At 38.2% G+C, this 23011-nt stretch overlaps 1 protein-coding gene across 2 annotated transcripts in view; it reads right to left on the bottom strand.

Annotated features, from left to right (window-relative positions):
• The window catches only part of GPHN (gephyrin), a 294994-nt gene that overhangs the window by 188634 nt on the left and 83349 nt on the right, over window positions 1-23011 (bottom strand). For both annotated transcript variants that reach the window (XM_065635424.1, XM_065635425.1), the window contains exon 2: window positions 16470-16548. In XM_065635424.1, the coding sequence (XP_065491496.1) occupies window positions 16470-16548 (79 nt within the window). The remainder of the gene's footprint in view (window positions 1-16469; window positions 16549-23011) is intronic.

The raw sequence follows: 23011 nt of genomic DNA, 5'->3' as shown, positions 1-23011 counted from the left end.
GTAGCAGTAATAACTACAAGTTAGTTACAAGAGCCCAGAGACAATCCAAGTCTGTACTGAAATGAGTTTCAGTAGTATCTAAATTTAGCATTACATTAAGAGAGAACATTTAAAGAACTGATAGAGAAACCACTGCAGATTATGTCAGTAGAATACATTTCAGGATGTTAATCTCTGATAAAACTGCAAAATCATATTATGCTGACAATGCAACAATTTAGTTGCTTTACAAGGTCTTGTTCTACCTTGGATTTGCATTTGTGATCAAATTACAGACAGGTGGGCAGCACCAGGGCAAGCAATGAAAGGATGAAAGGCCTACCCTGAGAAGAAGGCTCAGTACATACCCATCAAATCAAACGAAATTAAACTAATAGGACCATCTCTTCCATTTAAAACCTAAAGGGTGGACCTAGAAAGCAGGTAGATCAAAAGACTATTTACAAATGAAAACTCGAGATTTTGTACCTTATAAGATATCCCCCCAACATCCTCCCCAGCAGAATACCGTGGGTAGGTTTTACTAGGTTATTTTAACGTAAACTGTATTGTCAGCTATATTTTCATTTAAAACATGTCAGGACAAATAGTGCTGCTGTCCCTCCACAACAGCAGTCAATGCTTTAGCTCCTGTTTCCTCCAGCCATCTCACCTGACTTTAAATGCTCACTGATGCATAATGCTACCCTAGGAAAGTGTCAAGACAGGTTTCAAAGCTGCAGTGCCTCCATACGTTAAGCTGCTAAGGTGGCACGCTTCTCCAAACTCAGTAGTGTCCTTCAAAACTGAGAAACATGATTAACAGTACACATTTAGTTGTCTTCAGAAATCAGACAACAATTATATGAAATGGCTTAAAAAAAATACTTCTTGTGCTCTGAAGCTTAGACTACAGTTAGTTTAGCATGAAGAACAGAATATCCTCTTTCACCTTAATTAAGGAAAAGTAAATATTCAGTACAAGTATCTCCTCACAATTTGTTTCACCTTTGTAAGACTGTCTTATTCAGTAACTTGTCCAAAACCCACTTGTACCGAATTCAAAACCATCTGCAACTAATAAATATAATGAGGTGAAAGTCTTTTACAATTGAAGAAAGTCTAAGTTGAGTACCTGATACCTAAAAATGTTCATTCCAAGGTTCTCTTCCTGTCACGTCTATTGATTAACTCACAGTTCAGATGACCTTTATTCCACAGTGGCGAATTCTTTACAGTGGAGCACAGTGACTCTAATTCTGCTACATATGCCATTAAGACAAATACTGCAGGTGGATTTTTAAATTTCAAGTTGAATTTACGTTGATAGCAAATACATTAATTAAATTGCATTTGTAAAATGAACTCTGTATAAAAATAAAAAGACTAAGAAACCAAATACTACATAGACACTAGTGGTAATATAACATTATTATCTCTCAGTCATTAACTATTTTGTGAAAAATAAGGCAGTAGTATAGGGTTGGTTTGATGGTACTTAATTTTGCCTTAAAAATTGTTGGGTTTATAACTTTTGACGACACACGCACACACATAATGTTTGTTAAGAACTGATGATTTTTGCTGACTAGCTTAACAGAATGGCCAAAGCTTGAATAAGTCACAAAAACCAAAATAGGCCAAAGATACTGTACACAAAGCTGAAGCACACAGACAGGCTCTTCAATTATTCATGGCTCGTACCTGACCCATACGGAACTGCCAAGAAGTCCATTAACAGGCAAACATCATGTAACTGAGAGGTATTCTTTGCTGGAGAAGAGTGATGAAGGGAGAAATACAAGCCAAGCATCAGATGTTTCCCACCTCTGTGGTCTTAGCTGAAATTGTCCTGCTCCAAAATAACTTCCAGCTGTGAATTCTGAGATTCTCCCCCTTGTACTTGCTGCAGTCAGGGAGTACCTACAAAATTTCCATCCCAGAAAAAAATTATCTGCATCTTGCCAACTTCAGCTTTTACATGTGGATACTTCATATAGTATTGTAGCTTTATTGGCCCTTCTGTTCCTGCCCCAGCTCTATTTAATCCTCAGAACTGCGCTGATACATACATGAGCACGAGCACAGAATACAGATTTTCTAGCCCACTAAATTATTTTTCCCAAACTTTCCCCCTTCTAAAACTAGCTGAGTAAGCAGCTATAATACGGAAATACTTCAGGGAGCTTGCATATTGTTGGAGAGTTATGTTTTACAAAGCAATTCAGTCTATGACACGGTTTTGCCCTAAATTACTTTAAAGCAAGGATAAATCACTGGAAGTCTTCTCATTAAAATACATTAAAATAATAATCCTAACTCTGAACAATTTCTAGTGACAGATACTTGAATGATGCATTACAATGCAAGCTTGCTACTTGTCTTTTAAAATGTTTATTTCCTCTTCCAGTAGAATTCTCAGTGCTTTTATGTCCTGGTTTCAGCTGGGATAGGGTTAATTTTCTTTCTAGTAGCTGGAGTCATTTTGATGGTGTGGGTTCTCACCAAAAAGGATTGTTGTGGTTTAACCCCAGACCACGCAGCTGCTTGTTCACTTCCCTGCCCAAAGTAATGGGAGAGAGAATCAGAAAGGAAAATAAAAACTTGCGAGTTGAGATAAGAACAGTTTCATAGGATGCAAAGCAAGTGCAGAAAAAAAAAAAATAGAATATACAAAACAAATGATGCACAATGCAATTGCTCAGTCTGCGGCACTGATAGCTCATTTGTTCCCAAGCAGTGGTATTTGCCCCCTGGCCAACTCCAGTTTCTATACTGAGCCTGACATCATATGGTGAGGAGCAGCCCTTTGGGCAGCTTGGGGCAGCTGTCCTGGCTGTGCTCGCTCCCAGCTCCTGGCGCACCTGGTAGAGCACGGGAAGCCAAAAAGCCCTTGACTACCTGGCAACAACCAAAACACAGTGGGTCATCAATAGAGGGAAGGGAAGGCGTGGGAAGGGAAGGTGCGGGAAGGCTTGGGCCCATCTATCTGTTATTTTCTAAGAGCTACACCAGCATCCCCCGTCAGATCATGGCCAAGTCTGTACCACAGTGCGGACAGCACTGAGTCAGAATTAACAAACCCTGCAGAGAGGGAATGCGTGTTAGCTTGTGTTCAGCACTGTGCTACAGACATCTACGTTACACCCAGCCAGCTCAGAGTACAGAGTACTTGCTCGTCCTTATTTGTCAAAAAGCTATTAACAAGGCAATATGTAATTTATATGAACTACATAATTTAAATATAAAATGTATAAAATATGCTGTGTGTTATAAGTGTAATTAGAAACAGTGTGCTAACTGTTCCATGAGAATGATTTAAATGAACAGTTGTTAGTTGAAAATATGACTCATTTATACCAGTTTGAGATCTTTCACATAAAACTTGGTTAAGAGCTACTTGATAATTTTCCAGTGAAGCTTTTTCACCAAAACATGTAATTCAACTAAACTTAAAATAGTTGTCCATCATAAAATTTTATCAAAGTTCCTCAGTGAAAAGTTTTATGGACACTTTAACATCAAGTATTATATTTTTTGATTTGCCATTTTAATTGTGTTCAACATTTCTGCTCAGGGAGGTTGTGGAGTCTCCTTCACTGGAGACATTCAAAACCTGCCTGGACGCCTTCCTGTGTAACCTCATCTGGGTGTTCCTGCTTTGGCAGGGGGATTGGACTAGATGATCTTTTGAGGTCCCTTCCAATCTCTAACATTCTGTGATTTCACTCATTTTTACTGGCCGAGTATAAAATATTTATTGCTTAGTTCATCTGCTTTCCTCTTCACGGACTATGGGCTTGCTTATATTTCCTCAGGATTTTTAGCCCCACTTAGTCATACTGGCATATTAAATTTAACACCTAAGTTATCCATTTAGTATTTCTCCCTTAATCACAAACAGCATTGAACACACACACACAAACACACACACACAATTAGACTTCACATTAATAACAATTGTAAAACCAAATTTTGTCTTACTCCAGGACATGCCTTTCCTTTTAAGATCTAATCAACAGTACCAGTCAGAGAAAGTTTTATTTTCTACTACTTGGAAACATGAACCATAGCTGTGAAACTGAGTGTTTAAAAAGGCTCAATTACTAGATCCTGGTCAGCATGACTCGCTTTCAGCAATTTCCTCACTGCCCAGCACAAAACCCTTCAACCTTCATCTTCCTTTTCTCAAGGCTGAAGAACATACAGTAAATCCTTTCCTCCAGTGATTGTGAGATTTTCCTCCTGTACCTTGCTACTGCAGGAGGCGGCTTATTTTCTCCCATTAGATTCGTACAAGAGCACCCTCAAAAGAAGGAAAAGAGGTGGAACTGCTGCTGAGCTGAACACAGTAACACCACCAGGCTAATGATCAATACCTTCAGCTAGTATTTTCCTCCATGTGTTTTAAAATGAAGCAGTAACAGAAGCAGCTGTAAAATCTGAATAGTGCAGATATATGAATGTATTATCTGACCATTCACTCCTGTTCCAGAATAACAGAAGGTCAAAAGATCTTCTGATCAAGTCTTTCCTCAAGAGCAGCTTTTGCTGAGATAGAAAGGACACATACCAGCATAGAGTCCCACTTTGCTGAAGGAAGGACATAACTTCTGGAAGCAGTCAAATGTATACAAACCTCCTCGTCATAAATCTGTCAGTGGTCTGACCTTTGCCATTACTCAATAATCCCTTGTCTTAAAAAACATACATTGCTTCGTGACACTGTAATTGTAGAAACTATGGATGCCTGCTTCTTTGTGAATATCCTTACAGCCACAGTTCTTGTCCAAATGCATTAAGTTTCAAAACTTGCCCTTAATGAGTGCCTGAATAATTTTTGGTTAATGATTACTGAAGTTTCAGTGATCTCTTCTTGCTTCTCCAATGATGATTCCAACATAGGGCTTCTATAAACCATCTGAACAGCATTGCAGAGCACAGGGTGACACAAAAGCTGGCTATTAAGGCAGCTAATAATCTGTGTCCTGTCTGGTGCAGAAGAACAGAGAGAACAAAGAAACCACCACTTTGTAATGCCGGAGTAGCACCAAAAGTTCATGGTCTTGAGAAGGCTCTGTATGTACAAACCACTGCCTCAAATGAAGAGGAACACTGAGGGGGAGGTGGAAAGAATAGATAAAGAAGAAGGAAGACTCCTCCGATAAAATAAGGAACTCTCGATTAATAAGGGGCGGCAGCTCTCACTAGCCTGTCTTTCCATAGAAAATGAGGTTTTGGACAGAAACAGTTCTAACTCATCTGAAGTTAAAGAGTATTAAGACCTCATTAGAAATGGAAGCACAAACTGGTTCTTTGTTGGGAAACCAAAGTGATTGCAATCTTCAGCTAAAGATGCCACTGAAACAAATTTTAAGATAAGTCTTTGCTTCATTAGAGAAATAGAAAGAAAAAAAACATTAAGTACATCTAGCTTGCTGGCTTTGCCACAGATTACTTCCATCCCTTCACAATATGTCAGCGTATTAAGCTATGCAGAAATATCCAAGCTAATGAGCTAACAAAAAGCTTCGATACTGGTAACAGTGCAGCCATGCTGAGACTGAAATCAAATGCTATGACAAAACCTTCCTAAAAAGCTGGATATTCATTCAGTCTACACTAAGCTTTTGGTGATCGTAACTACATAACTACTATCAGTATTTTGAAAATATCTTGCGTATATCTGTACATGCTGCAGTCATCTCACTGTCTGCATAACGTTTGTTCCCTCATGTACACAATGTAAATAACAGTACCAAATCAATGACAATAAAAACTAGTGACTGGAAAAAAGGGTTGAAAGACAATTTTATCTTGTGTAAGAGCTCCTGAGCATGGCAAGCATTCACAAGCAAACAAAACAAATAAACAAAAAAACACACGAAAAACATAATCAAACCCTGTTGTTTAGCACAAACAATAAATTGGCTGAAGAGATTAAAAGACTTGATAGTGCAAGGGCTACAGCACAGGCTGGAGTCTGAAGTATGTACAGGAGAAGGCAGGACAAGAGGAACTCCTCAAGGAAGAAGAAAAAAGTCTCCTAAACATAGAATGCAATGCTATTACTGGGATTTCTGAGAAAAACCTTGAGCTGATCACGTATTTTTCTACTAGGTTCAGAAAAACTTGGGGGTATTTTTGTTTCACATAAGTTATCTTTAAAATGTTCTGCTCAAGCATGCAGGCAGAAGCAGGCAGGCTTCTCACTGAGCCTGAAACTCTAGCAAAAAGGAGAGAAGCTTCCTCAGTTTTGATTTCTTAAAAACACACTTTGCAAAATTCTTTCACAATATAAAATTGAATTATCTGTATAAATGCAAAATACTAGAGTTTAAAATATAAAATTGTTCTGAAATCTCTGAATCTTTACTACTTCATCTAGCACTAACGCCCATATGAGCATTAGCAAATAATCAAGCACACAGATACTCCATCTACTTGAACACAATCGTAAACTTTAATTCTTCCTTAGATTTTAGTCACAAATTCATTTCGTAAAGATCTATTTTTAATGTTGCTAGCTTCTGAAGAACAATACAGAGCATACTGTTACAAATATGAATCAGTCTGTCAAGTGTGTTGCTTCATCTCCTCATATGCAGAACAGCCCTTGAAATGTGTCTGCCCGAGACGCATGGCAGGCACTATTCATTCTTAAGCTAAGAAGAGGTGTGTGTATATATATACACATATATATATATATATATATATATAAAATAAATGTATTAACTATATTTCTTTGCATTTTTCTGGCAAATTCCCATTTTCAGAAAGGAGTCAATGCTGAAAGACCCCGAGGTAATGTATTTTAAAGCCACTGTACCCCAAGAATAGTGTCTGAATACAGCACAATTAACTTCCTTATAAATTTAAAATACGTTATTATAACTATACTTATAATGTCACTTTTGAAAGTAAAGATTCTGAGAAGCATTTTAGACGGGTTTTGGGTAGGGGTGTTTATTTATTGCAGGTTGGTGGAAAGCAAAGTTTGAAGTTGCTTGTACACACAAAGCCAAAATGATGCACTTGTGTAAGGGGAGGGCTGGATGGTTGCCACTCAGGATGACAATTGCCTGGGTTTTCTGTGGAAACTGATCTTGGAGTTTTAATGTTTCAAGATTCCCGAAAACTCAAATACACTATTGAATTTTTCTTAATGGTTTGTACTCTGCAACAGAAACCTGAAATACGATAGGATGACATTCCCGAAGCCTCTAATTTTCCCCTGAAATTTGCACAGGTTTAGATGAAAATGAGGTTCTAATCTGCATGAAACTGTTACGATAAAATGAATTAAGTTTATTCAAATCTTGTTCTCTAGTTGCAAATGCGGTAGAGTAGGCACAATACAGAGTTTCCCGAAGGAAATGCCGACAATATGGGTACAGCTACAGCTCCGGGCACAAAACAGACACAACAGCTGCTTGTGGCAGCACACGCTGCTTCTCAGTCCTGACTCGTGCAGCCATCCCAAAACCACTGCAGTAAAAATCTCCCAGTTGCATTGCCCTGTATTCTCTATCTGTACATGAAAATGAAAACAAAGTTACATATTAGTGTATTTCCTGGATTATTCAACTGTATAGTGAATGGCCGTCCAGGCTGTTAGAAAAGTGGATTTATGTTAGCAGAAAAAAAGGAAAGGATCCACTAAAAATTCCTTTACTTTAAAAGTACATTTGTATCTTTTAATGCCCCTTTCGGAAAAATGGAACATAGTAGACTAAAACCAACTACCTAATCAGTAATAATATTTTTCTTTTTTTTAAAAAAAAGGAACAAATGAAACATGCCTTGTTAAAATGGAGAAGAGACATTCCAGCTTTGCATTCCCACATTTAACAGTCCTGCCATCATCTGCTCTGTAGTTGAACACTTGCTACTGAACATTCCTACATGCTGTACTGAGCTATAGAGAACATTAATTGTGCAGAATGCTTGTGACTATGAGAGAAACTTACTGAATGAAGAGGAGTTGAGGGAGAAGATATTTTAATATGTATTTTTTAATTAAGTAATTCAATCATGTCAGTCAAACGACACTCCAGAGCATCCTGCATTTTCTAAAACCTATCTGAAAATGATGCCAATAACAAATTACACAGACATCCTGTATTTCCAACCAAAAATCACTTAATAGATGAGATACATTCTCATATCTGAAACCAAATAACCAATAGAAAATAGAATTTTATTAGAATAAAAATGTCTACTGGAATACAATGAGGAGGATGAAATTGGAGGTAAGAGAGATACTGCAGCTAAAGAAAAAGTAAAACTTAAAACAGAATTAGTGAGGGTGTAAAAGGAAGCATCTACTGTTGTAGTATAACTGCGTTTCTTTGAAATAGTTGTCTGTGGAAAATCACTTGAGGTAATATTTGAACCCTTGGTATGTCAGTTTTGAACTTCAAGGCTGTCATCATACATAGAAAATGTACTTATGTCCTGATTATGCTCTTGTGATGTTCATATGTTAGCATGGATAAAGTGGAAAAGCATAAATGAAGAATCCATGGTAAAATTCAAGTTATAATGAAAGAAGGTGAGAAAAGTGTACATGAAAACAACATGAGAATTATTGTGGGATAACTATATTTCTTCCCTCTTAAGCTACCACTTGTATAGATTTTTGCTGTACAGTGCTAAAAAGAAAGCGATTTTAAAGAGTCCTCCAGAACAAGTGACAGCAGGACAATTCTTTCTAATTAAGAAAGCAATCTAGAATTTAAATATAGTAAGTAGTATTGCATAAAAGCATGAAAACACCTCTGGGTAGCAATTTTCTGTATCTCATTGCCAGAATCATTCCTAAAATGTGCGGCAAAGGCTTCCTTTACACCTGAAGCTAGGTGCTGTATTATATTACAATCTTTCAGTAGCACATTATCTGTTTCCCTTGCTAACTTAATCTATACTGCAAATAGGTACACACATTTCATAGAAGTCTTCTCTAAACAAGGCACTTTTTCATGTATTCGTAGCTTTGACAAAATGTATCCTTTCCTACAAAAACACTCATGTCCACGGGTCAGCTCACAATTGATTTTCAGAGGAAAGAGCATTTCAGAAGAGCAGCTAGTCATTTTTAACAGAGATTAGATGAGAGAAATAACGTAATAAATTACCACCACTCTTGGGTTGAGAGGCTTTTGTTCTTCCATTACTGGGAGTTCCAAATTTAAATTCGACCACGTCAGGAAAGCCCACTCTGCTTTGAAGGACAAATGTTTGCTGACCTCATGGAAAAATGTTTTAAGTTCATATGTGCTCCACTATTTATGAAACTACATTTCCTGAAACAAGTATATAAAAATTGTTGTACCAGCTCAATCTAAAGGTCCACACCACTCAGTATGGTTTTCTGGTGTTAAGAAACAAATGCTTAGGGAATAAAACAGATGACAGAGAGCAAGATTTGTCACCAGTACACACTTACTGCCTCTTGCCATCTTCAGTTCAGGAGCTTTGCTGACCCAGATGCTGCATGCAGATCATCAGCTTCAAAAGCTGTACCAACTCCGTCAGTCTAATTCCTGGTTTTATATCTATCATTTATACTCCAGGCTTCCACATGATGTTACATCAATTATGAAGCATTCAGTTCTGCTACACTTGAATGTACTTTTATACATTTTAAACCTGCTGTCTGAATTTTTTCCTGTCACAATTTCTGATCCATGAAAAACAGTGAATAATTGCCTCTGTGTTGCTTTTAAATGCTGTTCATTCTGTGTACCTCCACCATACGTTGTTTCTCAGTTAAAGTGAAAAGGTCTACTCCATTTAATTTATCTTTGTGTGGAAGCTGTTCTACATCTTTGCTTAATCTTATGATCCATACCATTCCCCTTTTAGAAGTTAATACAGTAATCAAGATGTAAGCACATCCCAGGTTTATACAGTCATATAAATGTCTTCTGTTTTGCTCTTGATTTTTTTAGCAAGTCCTCATTTGTTATTTTCTTTTCTGAGAATACAGAAACACACTTAATACACTGCTGAGTATTAAGAGGATCTTCTCAGAGAACCATCCACTGATGCAGGTTAACCTAAGATCAGCAGTGGACCGTCTCTCTCCTGTAGACGCACACAATATTTTTCTTTCCAATATCTAGACACTATGAGAAGACAGCCCCTTTACATATCCAGAAAAGATCTGGATATAAACAGAAATAAAGACTCGAGTCACGATGAATGAGGTCAGGTGAAGGGTCAGGTTAGATGAGATTTGGATGAAGCCTGGAGGTGGCAAAATGGACTTAGAAGAGGCTGTTTGAGTTCTGAGAGTCACAGATCCTCAGAGAGTGGAAAGCTGATGAAAATGGCAAATGCAACAAAAAGACGCCTCCAAAGGAAGCTTGAAATGAGAGGATCAAGAAAGGCAGGATAAGGTCACTAAGTTTAGACTATAGAGTGCAACTAGAAGCTGCGGTGGATTTGGGTTGCACGAGAAGACAAAAAGCAAAGCCAGAGTTGTGCAGCACAATCTCTCCAGGAAAGCCCCACCATTATACATGAAGCTTTAAAAAATATCTTGGACTGTGATTTAAACCAATGGAATATTGATCAGGAAGCTGGGCTGCTACACCATTAAATGCAAAAGCAAATGAACACTTTACATTCTACTCCAGCCTATTCTTATCAAGTGTTAGTGCGAACAACTACAGAAAAAACGTCTGATAGTCAGTTCTGAGACTGTGATAGTACTTGGTACATAATCTTCCTGCTTCTTCTGTAAAAGGTCATTTTAGTCTGATCCTGAATACACCCAGGCACACAGGAGCCTTGTCTACTTTCCTTCCAAATGCAAAGGGAAAAACAGAATTCTAATATTCCTTGAATGTGTGCTGCATCTGGCTGGGATGGAGTTGACTTTCTTCACAGCAGCTGGTGTGTTCCAGTGTTTTGGATTTGTGAGTAGAACAGTGTTGATAACATACCGATGTTTTAACCCTGGCTAAACAGCACTTGCACGGCACCAAGGCCTTTTCTTTTCCTCTGTCAGCCCAGCGAGTAGGCTGGGGCTGGGCAAAGAGCTCGGAGGGGACAGAGCCAGCGCTGCCGACCCAGACTGACCAAAGGGATATTCCCTACCAGAACATTGTGCTCAGCAGCAGAAGCTCAGGGAGAGGAGAAAAGGAGGTAATATTAATGGTTGTGGCATTTGTCTTCCTAAGCTTCTGTGTGCTGAGGCCTGGCTTTCCAGGAACTGGCCTAACATCTGCCTGCTGATGGGAAGTATTAATTACTTCTTTGTATTAAGGCTCTTTCTTGTACAACTGAAGATTGTAAGGTATTTAGACAAAGGGATTTAAAAATTGCAACTGGAAAAATAAATAAATTGGCATGGATTCTAAGGCACAAGCAGAGTGGATACTTTTAAAAATCAACGTTTAAAACACACATAAAAACAACTTTTAATCAGTTTTGTGAGACTGTCTAGATTGAAACTTGATCAAAATTTCCCAACATGTGTCCTTCATATTTCTTTCCAGACATCAGATAGTAAACACAGTAAAACAGAGCAAAAAGGATACAGCTTTTCGTTAGAGGCTTTTATGAAATATTTTCCAGCATTCACTTATAAAGGAAAGTTTAAGTACAGCTAGTAAAAATAACAAACTTTAACCCTAAAAATGATCTGGTAAATCTCTACAACCAATGAGGATGTTTCTTATTCCAACAATCATATATCCTCTTTTAACTCTTAGTTCCAGAACAGCCAGGGAAAACAAACATTTGTACATTTCTTTATACCTCTCCACAGAAGAGTGCATTTCAAACGCATTAAATTCAAAACTTCCTAAGAACAAGGAAGATCCCCCGTTATAGATCCCATAAGTACAGAAGTTCCCTGAACACGATTAGATGGAGGTTCCTGCCTAACAAGCTTCAAACAGTGCAGCCCCACACCGCAGAGTACTAGAACTAACTCTGAAACTAGTACCAGAATGGAAAAGACAGATGGAGCAGCCAAGCTGCAGCTGCCACGCAAGCAAACAACCCTTTCCCCTCAGCATCGCTTCTCAGCCCAGACACAGCACTGGGGCTTGCACAGCCCCCACTTCCAGACTAACTTTTCCAGTTACTTGATCAGCTCATACATTTCTTAATTGCAGGCTGCCGCACGGCATTGCAGAAGCAAAAGGAATAAAATCCCTTCTAAGAATCTGGAAACTGTAAGATGCGGGAAGACAAGTTCTGAATGTAACTACTATTGGTAGACAGTGCTGATGAAGAGCTTTAAAGAGGTTACAGGAGACTGCTTTGGGCCAGGAGATATTAGAGCTGAAAGTTACTAAGTGCTTTAGAAAGACATTTTCTTATGTTCTGCTCTGCCACAGACTGCTGCTAAGGTTTTGCTTCAGACAGATGAAGTTGTTCCTACAGATTTATGAGTCATTAAGCCTATACAGCCAAAGAAAAACACATGGAATATTAGCAATTTTTGCTGCAAACTGACAAGGAATCTTGTATGTTGAGAAAATTCTTTTCTTGAAAGACAAGTAATGGAGAAGGTCTTTAACAAAGCTGAAAAGTAGATTTCCCTCAGATAAGCAGTATGTCTAAACAGAGAGCCCCTCACAAAATGTCTGTATAAAACATTTAGAGACTGGTTCATATGACTGGAGGTAAAAATTATTTAGCACATGAACTACAGAACAATCTCTGCAATACATTTGGTGGAGTATTGTTGGACTATAGAGAAGCCAAGTGGGGAAACTGGCCCGAGAAGAAACCTTGGCTACTTAAGGTGAGCATGTTCTCACTATCTCATAGGGAGGGTAAATACAATGTTTTCAGGCACATGCAAACTCTGCTTGCAGCTAAAGCAGGTTAAAGCTCGTCTCACTCATTCTCCTAGACCGATCAGAAACCATCACGATAGCATGAGGCCAGTTCTATTTATATGAACTTTAAGAAGTGCTTATTAGATTAGACTCATTGCCATCAATTACTTTAGGTAGGTGTCAGAATTCCCAAGTACATCTTTTTCATTAGATGCCAAACTTAAAATAAGTTGCACTTCTGTTCCACCTCAGTATTGCTCCTCTGCGTAACAGAGTACTCTGGACTACCACAGTGAGTCCTGCAGTCACCCTGACAAAGATCACCTCATGAAATCACTTGATGCTTAAAAGATGAGCCCACTAACAGAGACAAGAGAGGTAAGAAAAGTATTTTTGTGAGCCAGGCTTATTAGGGAAAACGTGCTAATACAGTCAAGTAACGGACAAACAACTGAGCATGAACTCCCAATAGAATGCAAAGCAACATAACAGCAGATAGGATTAGAGAATACAGGTTTCCTCGCTATGCTGCATTACTGAGACTGGCAGTTGAATAAAAGAAACAGGCACAACATTCATATATTGTAACAGACACTGAAAAACTAGAAAGGCTGCAGAAAGGGGGGAGGAAGAGAACTGGTATCATCATAATGTGGGATTTGTACCTTCAGCAAGACAGAATATGCTACTGATTCTCAAATGATGAGCAAAACCTGGAAAGAATGAATTACAATACTTCCTCTATCAATGACATAGACAGTGGGAGTGAGTGCACCCTCAGCAAGTTTGCAGATGACACCAAGTTGAGTGCTGTGGTTAACATGCCTGAGGGACAAGATGCCATCCAGAGGGACCCGGACAAGCTCAAGAAGTGGTCATGAGGTCCAACAAAGCCAACTGCAAGGTCCTGCACCTGGGCTGAGGCAACCCCTGGTACCAATACGGGCTGGGGGCTGAAGGGATTGAGAGCAGCCCTGAGGAGGAGGACTTGGGGGTACCAGTGGATGAAAGATTGGACATGAGCCAGCAATGTGCACTTGCAGCCCAGAAGGCCAATCGTATCCTGGGCTGTATCAAAAGGAGCGTGGCCAGCAGGTCAAGGGAGGTGATTCTGCCCCTCTGCTCTGCTCTGGTGAGACCCCACCTGGAGTCCTGTGTCCAGCTCTGGAGCCCTCAGTACAGGAAAGACATGGAGCTGCTGGAGAACAGTTGGAGAAGTTGTCTGTGATGGAGCTAAGAGTCCCAAACAACAGGAGAGATGCCAACATAGCTTAGAGAACTATACAAAGTAGCCAAGTCTCATAAGAAAGGGACTCTATTCAAAATGTATTTTACATGATGAATTGAACCATCCTAATCTAAAACCACTTAAACTTTTTCATAGTATCGTCTTGATGTATTATGCTGTATTTCTACCTCTGCTGCTAACCCATCATGTACTAGTAATGTGAATTCCTGTTAGAAGTATACGCTGATTATCTATTTATATGCTAATGAGCCTACAATCTCTTACACCCTCTTTGTTAAACTATTTTATTAGTGTCACACATTACAAATGCCCTGTAAACCTTTAGAGTGACAGAGCCATTAGCAGAGAAAGCACCTGAATTTTTTATGTAAATCTGATCTTAGTATCTGATATTAGATTAAAAAGAAAAGAGGCAGTTGTCTACAGTCACAGCAAATGAGCACCAATGAAATCCTAAACCATAAATATTAAACTGGTAAGAGGATGAACCAAATGTTATTTTGCTGGTTTAGGTATCACAGCTGAAATCTTAGCCAAATACTCTAAAGATTTTAAGTAAACTTTATTTTTATTTCAAAAAAGGTGAAAACATCTCTTTGGCTAGCACTTTCATGCTTTGGCCCCATGCTGTCCTTTGCATTTCTCTTTGAGTAATAAAGAATTCAAACACCATGAGACCTTAGAGTCACTTACAAAAGGCTGGGCTGAACAATATTGCCTTAGATCATTTCTTCGTTTTGGAGATTCACTCACACTACTACACATTTTGCAAGAACTCTTAATAGGCACTCAGCTGCGAAACTGCAAGATTATGAATTTGGAGAGACAAAACAAAGTCCATACAGTCCTATCACTAAGCAGGAAGACAACGACTTGTCTGGCACTATAATCTGTCATACAATAGAGGTGTCATGAACAGTCCTTGAGACCTAACAGATGCTCTGAGACTATTCAGTCTTTCAAAGCGATAAAAAATGGTTACATTGCAGTCATTTATGCTGCTTGTGCTATAAGCGATAGAAATCCTTTTTTTAAATTTATTTTTTGCAGATTACAATAATTTATTACAATCTTCTTCATGTAAGCTATGGTCCGGGAAGGAAACTAGAAGATTTCATCACTTTTGGTAAACAGTAAGAAAATTATCATTCTGCGACAAAGGCAATTAATCCTTTCTGAAAGTAAACTCCAGAGGTGCAAACTAAAACTATGTCTAGCACACATAAGCATACCTGCAACTCAAACCCCCCTTGCAATTCTAAAATAAATTTAAAAAACCCACAAAAACCTCCCACAACCCCGAACCAAACAAACACCCCTTTCAAAAACAAACAATAACAAAACACTCAAAAGGCAAATTTTGGTTGAAAATTAAGACCTTTGAAATAGCCTTGACTTCAACACTTAGATAGTAATTATTAAAAATTTACCTATTGCGTTCTGTGAATCTCAACCAACAATTATACTTGTCCTCTGTACCTCTATCATTTCAGAAGTATAAATTATCAAATATTACATACATTAGATAAAAAATTCCCAAGAATGCATGTATCTGTTCATTTATGTCATTAACCTGTAGCAACATGACAAAATAAATTCTGCACCTACTTCACTACTAAAAATCCCGTAACTAAAATCAGATGTCAAATATACCTTGTTTTCCACTACTTCATAACCAATACTGGAAAATGGGCTCTGCCAGTGTAAAGGCTCATGATGTTATGACCCACTTTGGAATGCGCTATCATTTGTGTTAAAAAGATGGGAATTTCTGCCCTCTTCCCCTTCCTTCATAACAAGTGGTACACTTGTGCACACTAGCAAGAACATTTTCAGATAGTACTAAGAAAATTTTAAAAAAAGGTTTGATATAGTTTCAAGTCTGGCTCAGAGCTCATTAGGTTGAATTTCATTTTAGAGGAAAATAAAACACTAGGTCTTTCCATGAGGTAAAAATTAGATCACCTGCTCATATACTTGAATTAAAACAGGTAGTAGCAGAAGTAATAAATATCAGCTGTACGAAATCAGATACAAAGGAAAAAGATTCTACATGTTAAGATAACTGACAATAACAGAATTATCCAGTAATCTCCTAATTTATACGCAGTTCCCCCTTAAACAAAGAGGGGTGACATTGTGCATAGAACTCCTCCACAGAAATACCAGCATGCACAAGCTGTTACCTCTGATGTAACCCTCTTGTACCCTTTACCATACGTGCTCACTGGATGTCAGTTCATGGGCAGAAGTAGGTCAAAAACAACATGGGTTTTAATAATATTTGTCTGCATTAAAGACTGAAACATGGCAAGCATATTACCACTAAGGCACTAAGTGTACTTCATTGTACTACTGCTTTATATAATTACAAAACTACTCACAAGGATATCATGAAGAAGCTTTTCTCTGCTTAGCAATAAGAGCCAAATACTCACAAAGAAGGGTCTTGGACCAGATCTTTAAGGTTTATCCCACTACGATCCTCGGCAAGGTTCCTGAAGCAACTGTCACTCACTAAAAAAAATAGAAATAAAATTAAAACAAAAACAGAGAAACAAAAGAGGTGGAAATTTAAGAACAGAATGCAGTTCTTGTGATTAACTAGAAATGCTTTTGGTACTGGGTAAATTTGAACTTTCATATATAAAGTCTGATTTTCAGTGAGGTTTCACCTCATTTAAAGATACATCATCTCAATGGAAAGTGCTAAACGCTGTATGACAGATTATGTGGAAACAACCAGCTTCAGCTGGTGTCCTTATTACCTCTCTCCCCATGGCTGCAGGAAACCTCAAACACAAACACTGTATGCACAGGTACACACAGATATATCCATACACTTAACAGCAGAATCTTTAATCATGTGCCGGTCAGTATTCTTTACCTAACCAGAAGAAACAGTGAGAGTTGCTATGTATTTAAGTTCACGGTTAGTCATGGGTTAGCCAAGGTGTTTAATATGAGCAACGGCCAAAAGAAACAATTTAAAGCAAAAATTTATTCCAAGAGCTTACGAAGTGCACATAAAGCAGCTAGTTACTATAATAATTGAAATTACAACACAGTAAATTTCACAGAACTTTAGAAGAGTATTAGTGTGCTTTTGTTTTCTTCACTACATAAAAAAGAGAGGCGTGATTTCAACCTGAAACTCCAAATCCATGCTCTTGGCTAATTTTCTCAGCACATGTACCCCAGTCCCACAAGTGGGCTCATTCCTCTTAAACAACACCACAGTCAATTTGAGAGGTGGAAAAAAAGTAGTGGCACAAATGCTTTAAAAAAATTAGCATCATTTCAAAGGAGTTATGTCTGACTACAGCAAACTTCTCTCTAAATGCCAGACACTTTTTAATTTAGATCTATAAGTATTGAAGCGCATCACCACACAAATAATTCCCAAAATATGTTATTTTCACAGATTACGATACACACTGTGACAGACCTACCTAACACACCACAAAACTGCAAAACATTTCTACTAGAACCCCTTGTTGCCAACGCACCTCACGAGCGTGCAGCCTGTTAGTCGGCTGGGAACGACAAGTCCCAGAAGAAGGGCCAGGGCAGCTGACGGAACAGGTACAGGCCCCAGCTCTCGCACCGAGCCCGGCAGCCAACAGTGTCAGACTTTAAGACGTTTGCCCACTTTGCACCTCACACTGCAACAACCAGTCGACATCCTCAGCTTCTCTTATTTGCTGCCTCTGAAAACGCTCCCTCACAGTTGCTCCTCACAGGCGGGCCCTGCAAGCCAGGCGCTGTGCCACACGGAGCCTCTTCTCTTCCAGGGACTTGCCATGGATCTTCAGTTTACACAGGAGCTACTCGTGCTAACAAAGTCCAGAACTCCAGGCTTGTTCCTCCCAATGCAATTTAATCATCGTCTCAGTACTAATAACAACGCTGAGTTCACAAAAGCTACCTACCTCGCCAGGGGTAGCTCACCCTGAGCGCCCCGGGCCTTCAGAAATGTTTCTTTTCCACGCACATCTATTGCGCTGAACACAAGACCCTTGGATTTACGAAGTCTCTAACTCCCGAGCTAGAGCAGCAACTCCAAGATCAGCAGACTCACAAACAACCTACTCTCTAGATCTTACGGGAGAAAAAAAAAATCCCAGCTAAGTTGATATTTGATAGTTTATATTTGCCTCTTGTTCTGTTTACTGTTTTGTTGCCAAACTTGACATTTTACCTACTGTCTTGTCATAAATCCTATACTAGTGAAGTATCGATGTAACTCCTATGCCAACATTATACATCATGAATAAAAATGATGGTTGATAATGTTTTTCACTACTGACATATCAAACATCTCTTCAGTATTAAATATTTAATCTTCATCAACTGTATTTTTTCTATTTTCTTCTCCAGGCTCCTCATCAAAAGTAATCACAATTATAATTGATGAAACTATGGTGACTGTTCTAAATTTTTTAAAAGGGAAAATGAAAAATGACAATATAAAATTATTTTCACTAAAACTGGCCATTATTTGCCTGTTTAACTCATACATTTATTAAGATAAAATGTGTTTGAAATAAACATTTTAAATGAAAGCCTAAATTTGCCAGAGACTGCCTTTGTCTTACTTGTCTCAACATAACTCTAATATTATAATACCCTTTTTATGAAGTTGAAAACTGCAAACCTTCCCTCCCATTAGCAGAGCTGGGCAACACAAGCTTTTGCTAAAAAGACCAACTCAATAGCAGTCAAATATCTACAAACTTTGAAAAAGATATCATCCTCATCTCCCCATGTTTTTTTTTAATTGTAGGAGAGTCAGAACACTGGGAAGCTGCAAGTTTGCACGTAAGCCTCTTCTTAGGTTACTGTTCTAACCCAAATCAGACAACACAGATGCCTCAGATAAACACAAAAAACCCCAAAAAAACCACAAACAAAAAACAAACAACAAACCCCCACAGTTTTAACAACCAAGAATTACAACAATTTAGTTATATTCAGCAAAATAAAATTTCTGAAAACTAACATTTCACTATAATTGCCAATTAAATTACCAGCATTGATAGCAACAGGAGAGCTTCCAGTGAGAGAAAATAATTCAGTGGAATGGGCTGGACTAAGACCTCTTACGGGAAAACTTCGGCACAGTGCACTGACCTGCACACAAGCACAGCCTTGGACACTCCAGCCCAGGAAAGAAAACAAATATTCAGCAGCAAACATGGGGTGGAAGCAAGGAAGCAGAGCAGGTACTTACGTTCCTCGCAGCTTAGAAAGCCATAAATCAACACAGCATGTATTTTTAAAAATGTTATACTCTGATTGAAATGTGAGCTATTTATTTTAAACAGGACATAGAATGAAACTATGTTTGATGGTATGGCAGAAATGTCAGGATAATCAATGGTGCTTTAAAGTTTGAGGGAAGAAAAGGCAGAAGAAAACTTTGAATATGTAGTACAATTTGTGGCTGTGATGCAAAGGCCATGCCAAGCTTCTTGCCTTTAAAGCACAAATAAGGGAGACTTTTGCATAGGTCATCCATATAAACACACTTCCCCATGCAGGATTTTATTGTCTTGCTTCAAAATTTTTTTTCACCCCCCTCAAGTTTATAAAAGCTAGTATCTTAAGCAGTGTTGGCTGTGTGGTTTATGGAGACAGAGAACTGTACACAGCAAGTGGCTGAGTGTCTGATCTATGTTACACCCTCACATATACTTCCTTATAGACAAGGAGAATCGCAACAAAAAAAGCTCCCTAAAACACATTTGCTCCACACAGTATTGTATGTACAATGACAGCCTATAAGGTACCAGAAATGTTTTTTTAAGAAATTAAATACTGGCACAAATATGGGCATAGACTGAACCCACTCCTACTGTTACATGCGTCAAAAGTGAAGAAGTTTTAGCAATAGCTCCAGTTCTTCCAACATTTGTCCTACTTTCAGCTCCTGGTTTCTGTTACTGATGTTGTGTTTCGAACCCTGTCTAGTCTTATGCCTAGGAAGTAACAGAGATGAGAAGCCAATAAGGGAATATCGTTCTCACCTGTCAATTATGCAGCATACACAATTTCATCTAAAAAGGTTAAAATCAGCATTCACACTCTAATGTGCAACCCATCCAGTTTACAACAACTGTGAAGGCTTCCCACTTGGCATTCATGAACTTCTAAATCTGTCCATATGATTTTTTTTGGTTTGCTTGCTTTAACAGAGTTTTAAATGAAGCCATACTGAAGGAAAATGGATTATTAGCTTGTTGATTTCCAAAATGAGAAGTAGAGATTCTTCAACTCTGAAGGTAAACTAACATTTTCTTCAAGTGGAGGCAGAATATAGTCTGTTGTGAACTTTATCTTTTTTTTTTTTTTTTAACATGCTGCAATTTGAGAACAATATAGCCCTTTAAAACTGTCAATCTTTTTTCCCACCCAGTGTATTCCCAGTAAACAAAAGACTTCTTCAGATCAAAGCACTTTCAATTCTACACCTCTTAATGCTCATTTTCATATCATGTGCTTTAGAAAAAACACAATCAATTGTAATTGTATATATTGCTGACTCCAAGACATAACAAACATTGCTAAGGAAGCTTAGGTTTTAGGATATAAGAAGGTAGCAAATTTTTTTCCAGACCTCAAAACATCTCACAGAATTCCTGTCCTATAGGCATACTTTAAAGAAGGCAAAGGAATGGGATAGTACCAGAATCTTCACGATTGACTCTCTTACTATTAAAATGGTTTTAAGGTATTTTGCGTGTCCCATGAACAGTAACATCAGAGATAAATAGCCTGCCTCTTTTCTCCACTATTGCCATATTTTTCAAGTGACTGCATGTCAACCAGAAAAACACAAAACAGATGGCATATTACAGAAATCTTGTAGCACCTTCACCAGATCTACTACAGAACACAGCAAATTAATTCTAAGAAAAGCACTAACACTATTTGCATATCTGCACACAGATGACTCTGACATATTTACACAAAAAGAACTACTAGGCTGCATGCAAATCGCAAATGTTTTTAACTGCTAAGAAAATATGTTGTCTATGACTAGCTGAAATAATGCTGGCTGGTTTCCTAAGAACTTGTGACTTTGTTCCCAAAATGCCACTCACTATCACAAGTCCAGATTCCCTTCGATACCCACACAAGGAAGGGAGCTAAAGCTAATACAAAGCCATGCATGTGAAAGCACCAGTCAATACCAATCTGCTGTCTCTTCTGTGGGGGTAATAATCTGAGTCTCCTCTTTGTCTGGCTGCTAATTTTCACTTAATTTATAGATAACAATATCCTTAAAAATTCACTGTTACATTGTAGTTACTTTTCCATTATCCTGTCATCACGATTTTTTCATATGTGGGTTAAACATGTTTATAATGGGGGACCTGAAAGACCAGTTGAAAGATTGAAGGATGACACTATCTGTCTTGTCATGATGTAAGCCTTGTTTTCCCTAGGCAGAAAAATCTAAAAACCATTCTCAAAATTGCAAAGCATCGATGCACATCAATTTTCACGTTTCCTTCCCTTTTCATTTCTATTTTAAACTTCATTCTGCTAAAAAGGGACATAAAAGATGAAATTATAAAATGGCAACACTTTCAGTTTTAACCCACAATTGTTTAACGATGAGAGTAGTTGCAGCACCTTTAACATAGTCACTAATAGGTTGTGCTGTATCTGGGAAAATATGTCACAGTGAAAACAATTTTAAAAACTGAGCTAAAGCACAGCAGTATTTACAGCACACAAACAGCACTCAAAAGATTTGTTTAGGTGTGAGCAGGGTCAGGCGACAGAAAACATACCACCCCCTCCACAGGTTCACATATTCTGACATGAGAGCTATGCAAAAAAAGGTAGCACAACATTTTATTTAAGTGGAGCATTAAAAAAGCTAAAATAACCCCATGAAGAAAGGAGTCTCTCTTTTATATGGATTGTATTTTTTCTTTTTTATGTGTAAAACTCATTAAATTAGTGAAAAGTAAGACTAACAAGTTCAAAACATCGTGCTGGTGAAATTAAGATGTAGAGGTATCAGAGATGGTTAATATAAGTCCACATGCAAATGATCTTTTTACCCCATGAGAACAAAGAATTGCATTCTAAGAATAAGCACGGCCTTCTTAAGTCAGTGTTGTATCCTTTCGATTTACCTAACTACTTAATTTCCGGTGCCAAAGAACGTATCATGAACAGTTTCAGAAAAGTAAAAGCTGCTGAGAAGGTGCTGATCACTTCACTGAGCTCATTTCCCTTTTTACCTTTGAAATAGAGGCCAACGTGCAACAGTTTGGAACAAGTTACACAATGCATCCACTGGTAGGAATTTTTGTTGTGAGAATTAATGTGAAAATCTGTTAGGAAAGCAAAGGAAGACAAAGGCTGCTTCTACAAGCTATTGGATGAAGTCTGCAGATCAAAGCAAGCACACTGTTGAGAGTAATCTGGTTGGAAGTAAAAGAGCAAACCAGTAACTTCGACTTAATCAAATTTATTTTCATTGGATGTTCAGAACTAGTCATAGTATCAAGAGCAGCTGTAATTTCAATTCATGCATTATAATTCACTCCCAAGTACAAATTCTCAGCAGACAACAACAAGAACACGTTTATTTTATTCCATTTATTTCAATTCACCAACATCCCATAACCAGCCTCTTTAACACCCACCCAGCAAGAATGTTCTTGCACTTTCTCTGCCGCGTCAGTAACCACCAGCGCAACGTATTTGTCCCTATTTTCTCTGACCGGGTAAAGGTTGACACAGCAGACAACCTGTCAACTGCAACTCTGTAGATTTTAAAGACAGGCCTGGAGTGATTAGTTTCATTCCCTGTACACATCTGCCCCTCACACCTGATGAATGTTTCTGTCATCTGCTTTGGTCTTCCCACAGCTGTTGTCATATACTAAAATATAGGGAAATACTAACGATGTTTTTTCACGACAACAAAGTTCAATATTCACCCTTAAGAATGTCC

The sequence above is a fragment of the Caloenas nicobarica genome, chromosome 5 (assembly GCF_036013445.1).
Source record: "Caloenas nicobarica isolate bCalNic1 chromosome 5, bCalNic1.hap1, whole genome shotgun sequence".
Classification (NCBI taxonomy): Eukaryota; Metazoa; Chordata; class Aves; order Columbiformes; family Columbidae; genus Caloenas; species Caloenas nicobarica.
This window is presented reverse-complemented; position numbering and strand designations above follow the sequence as displayed.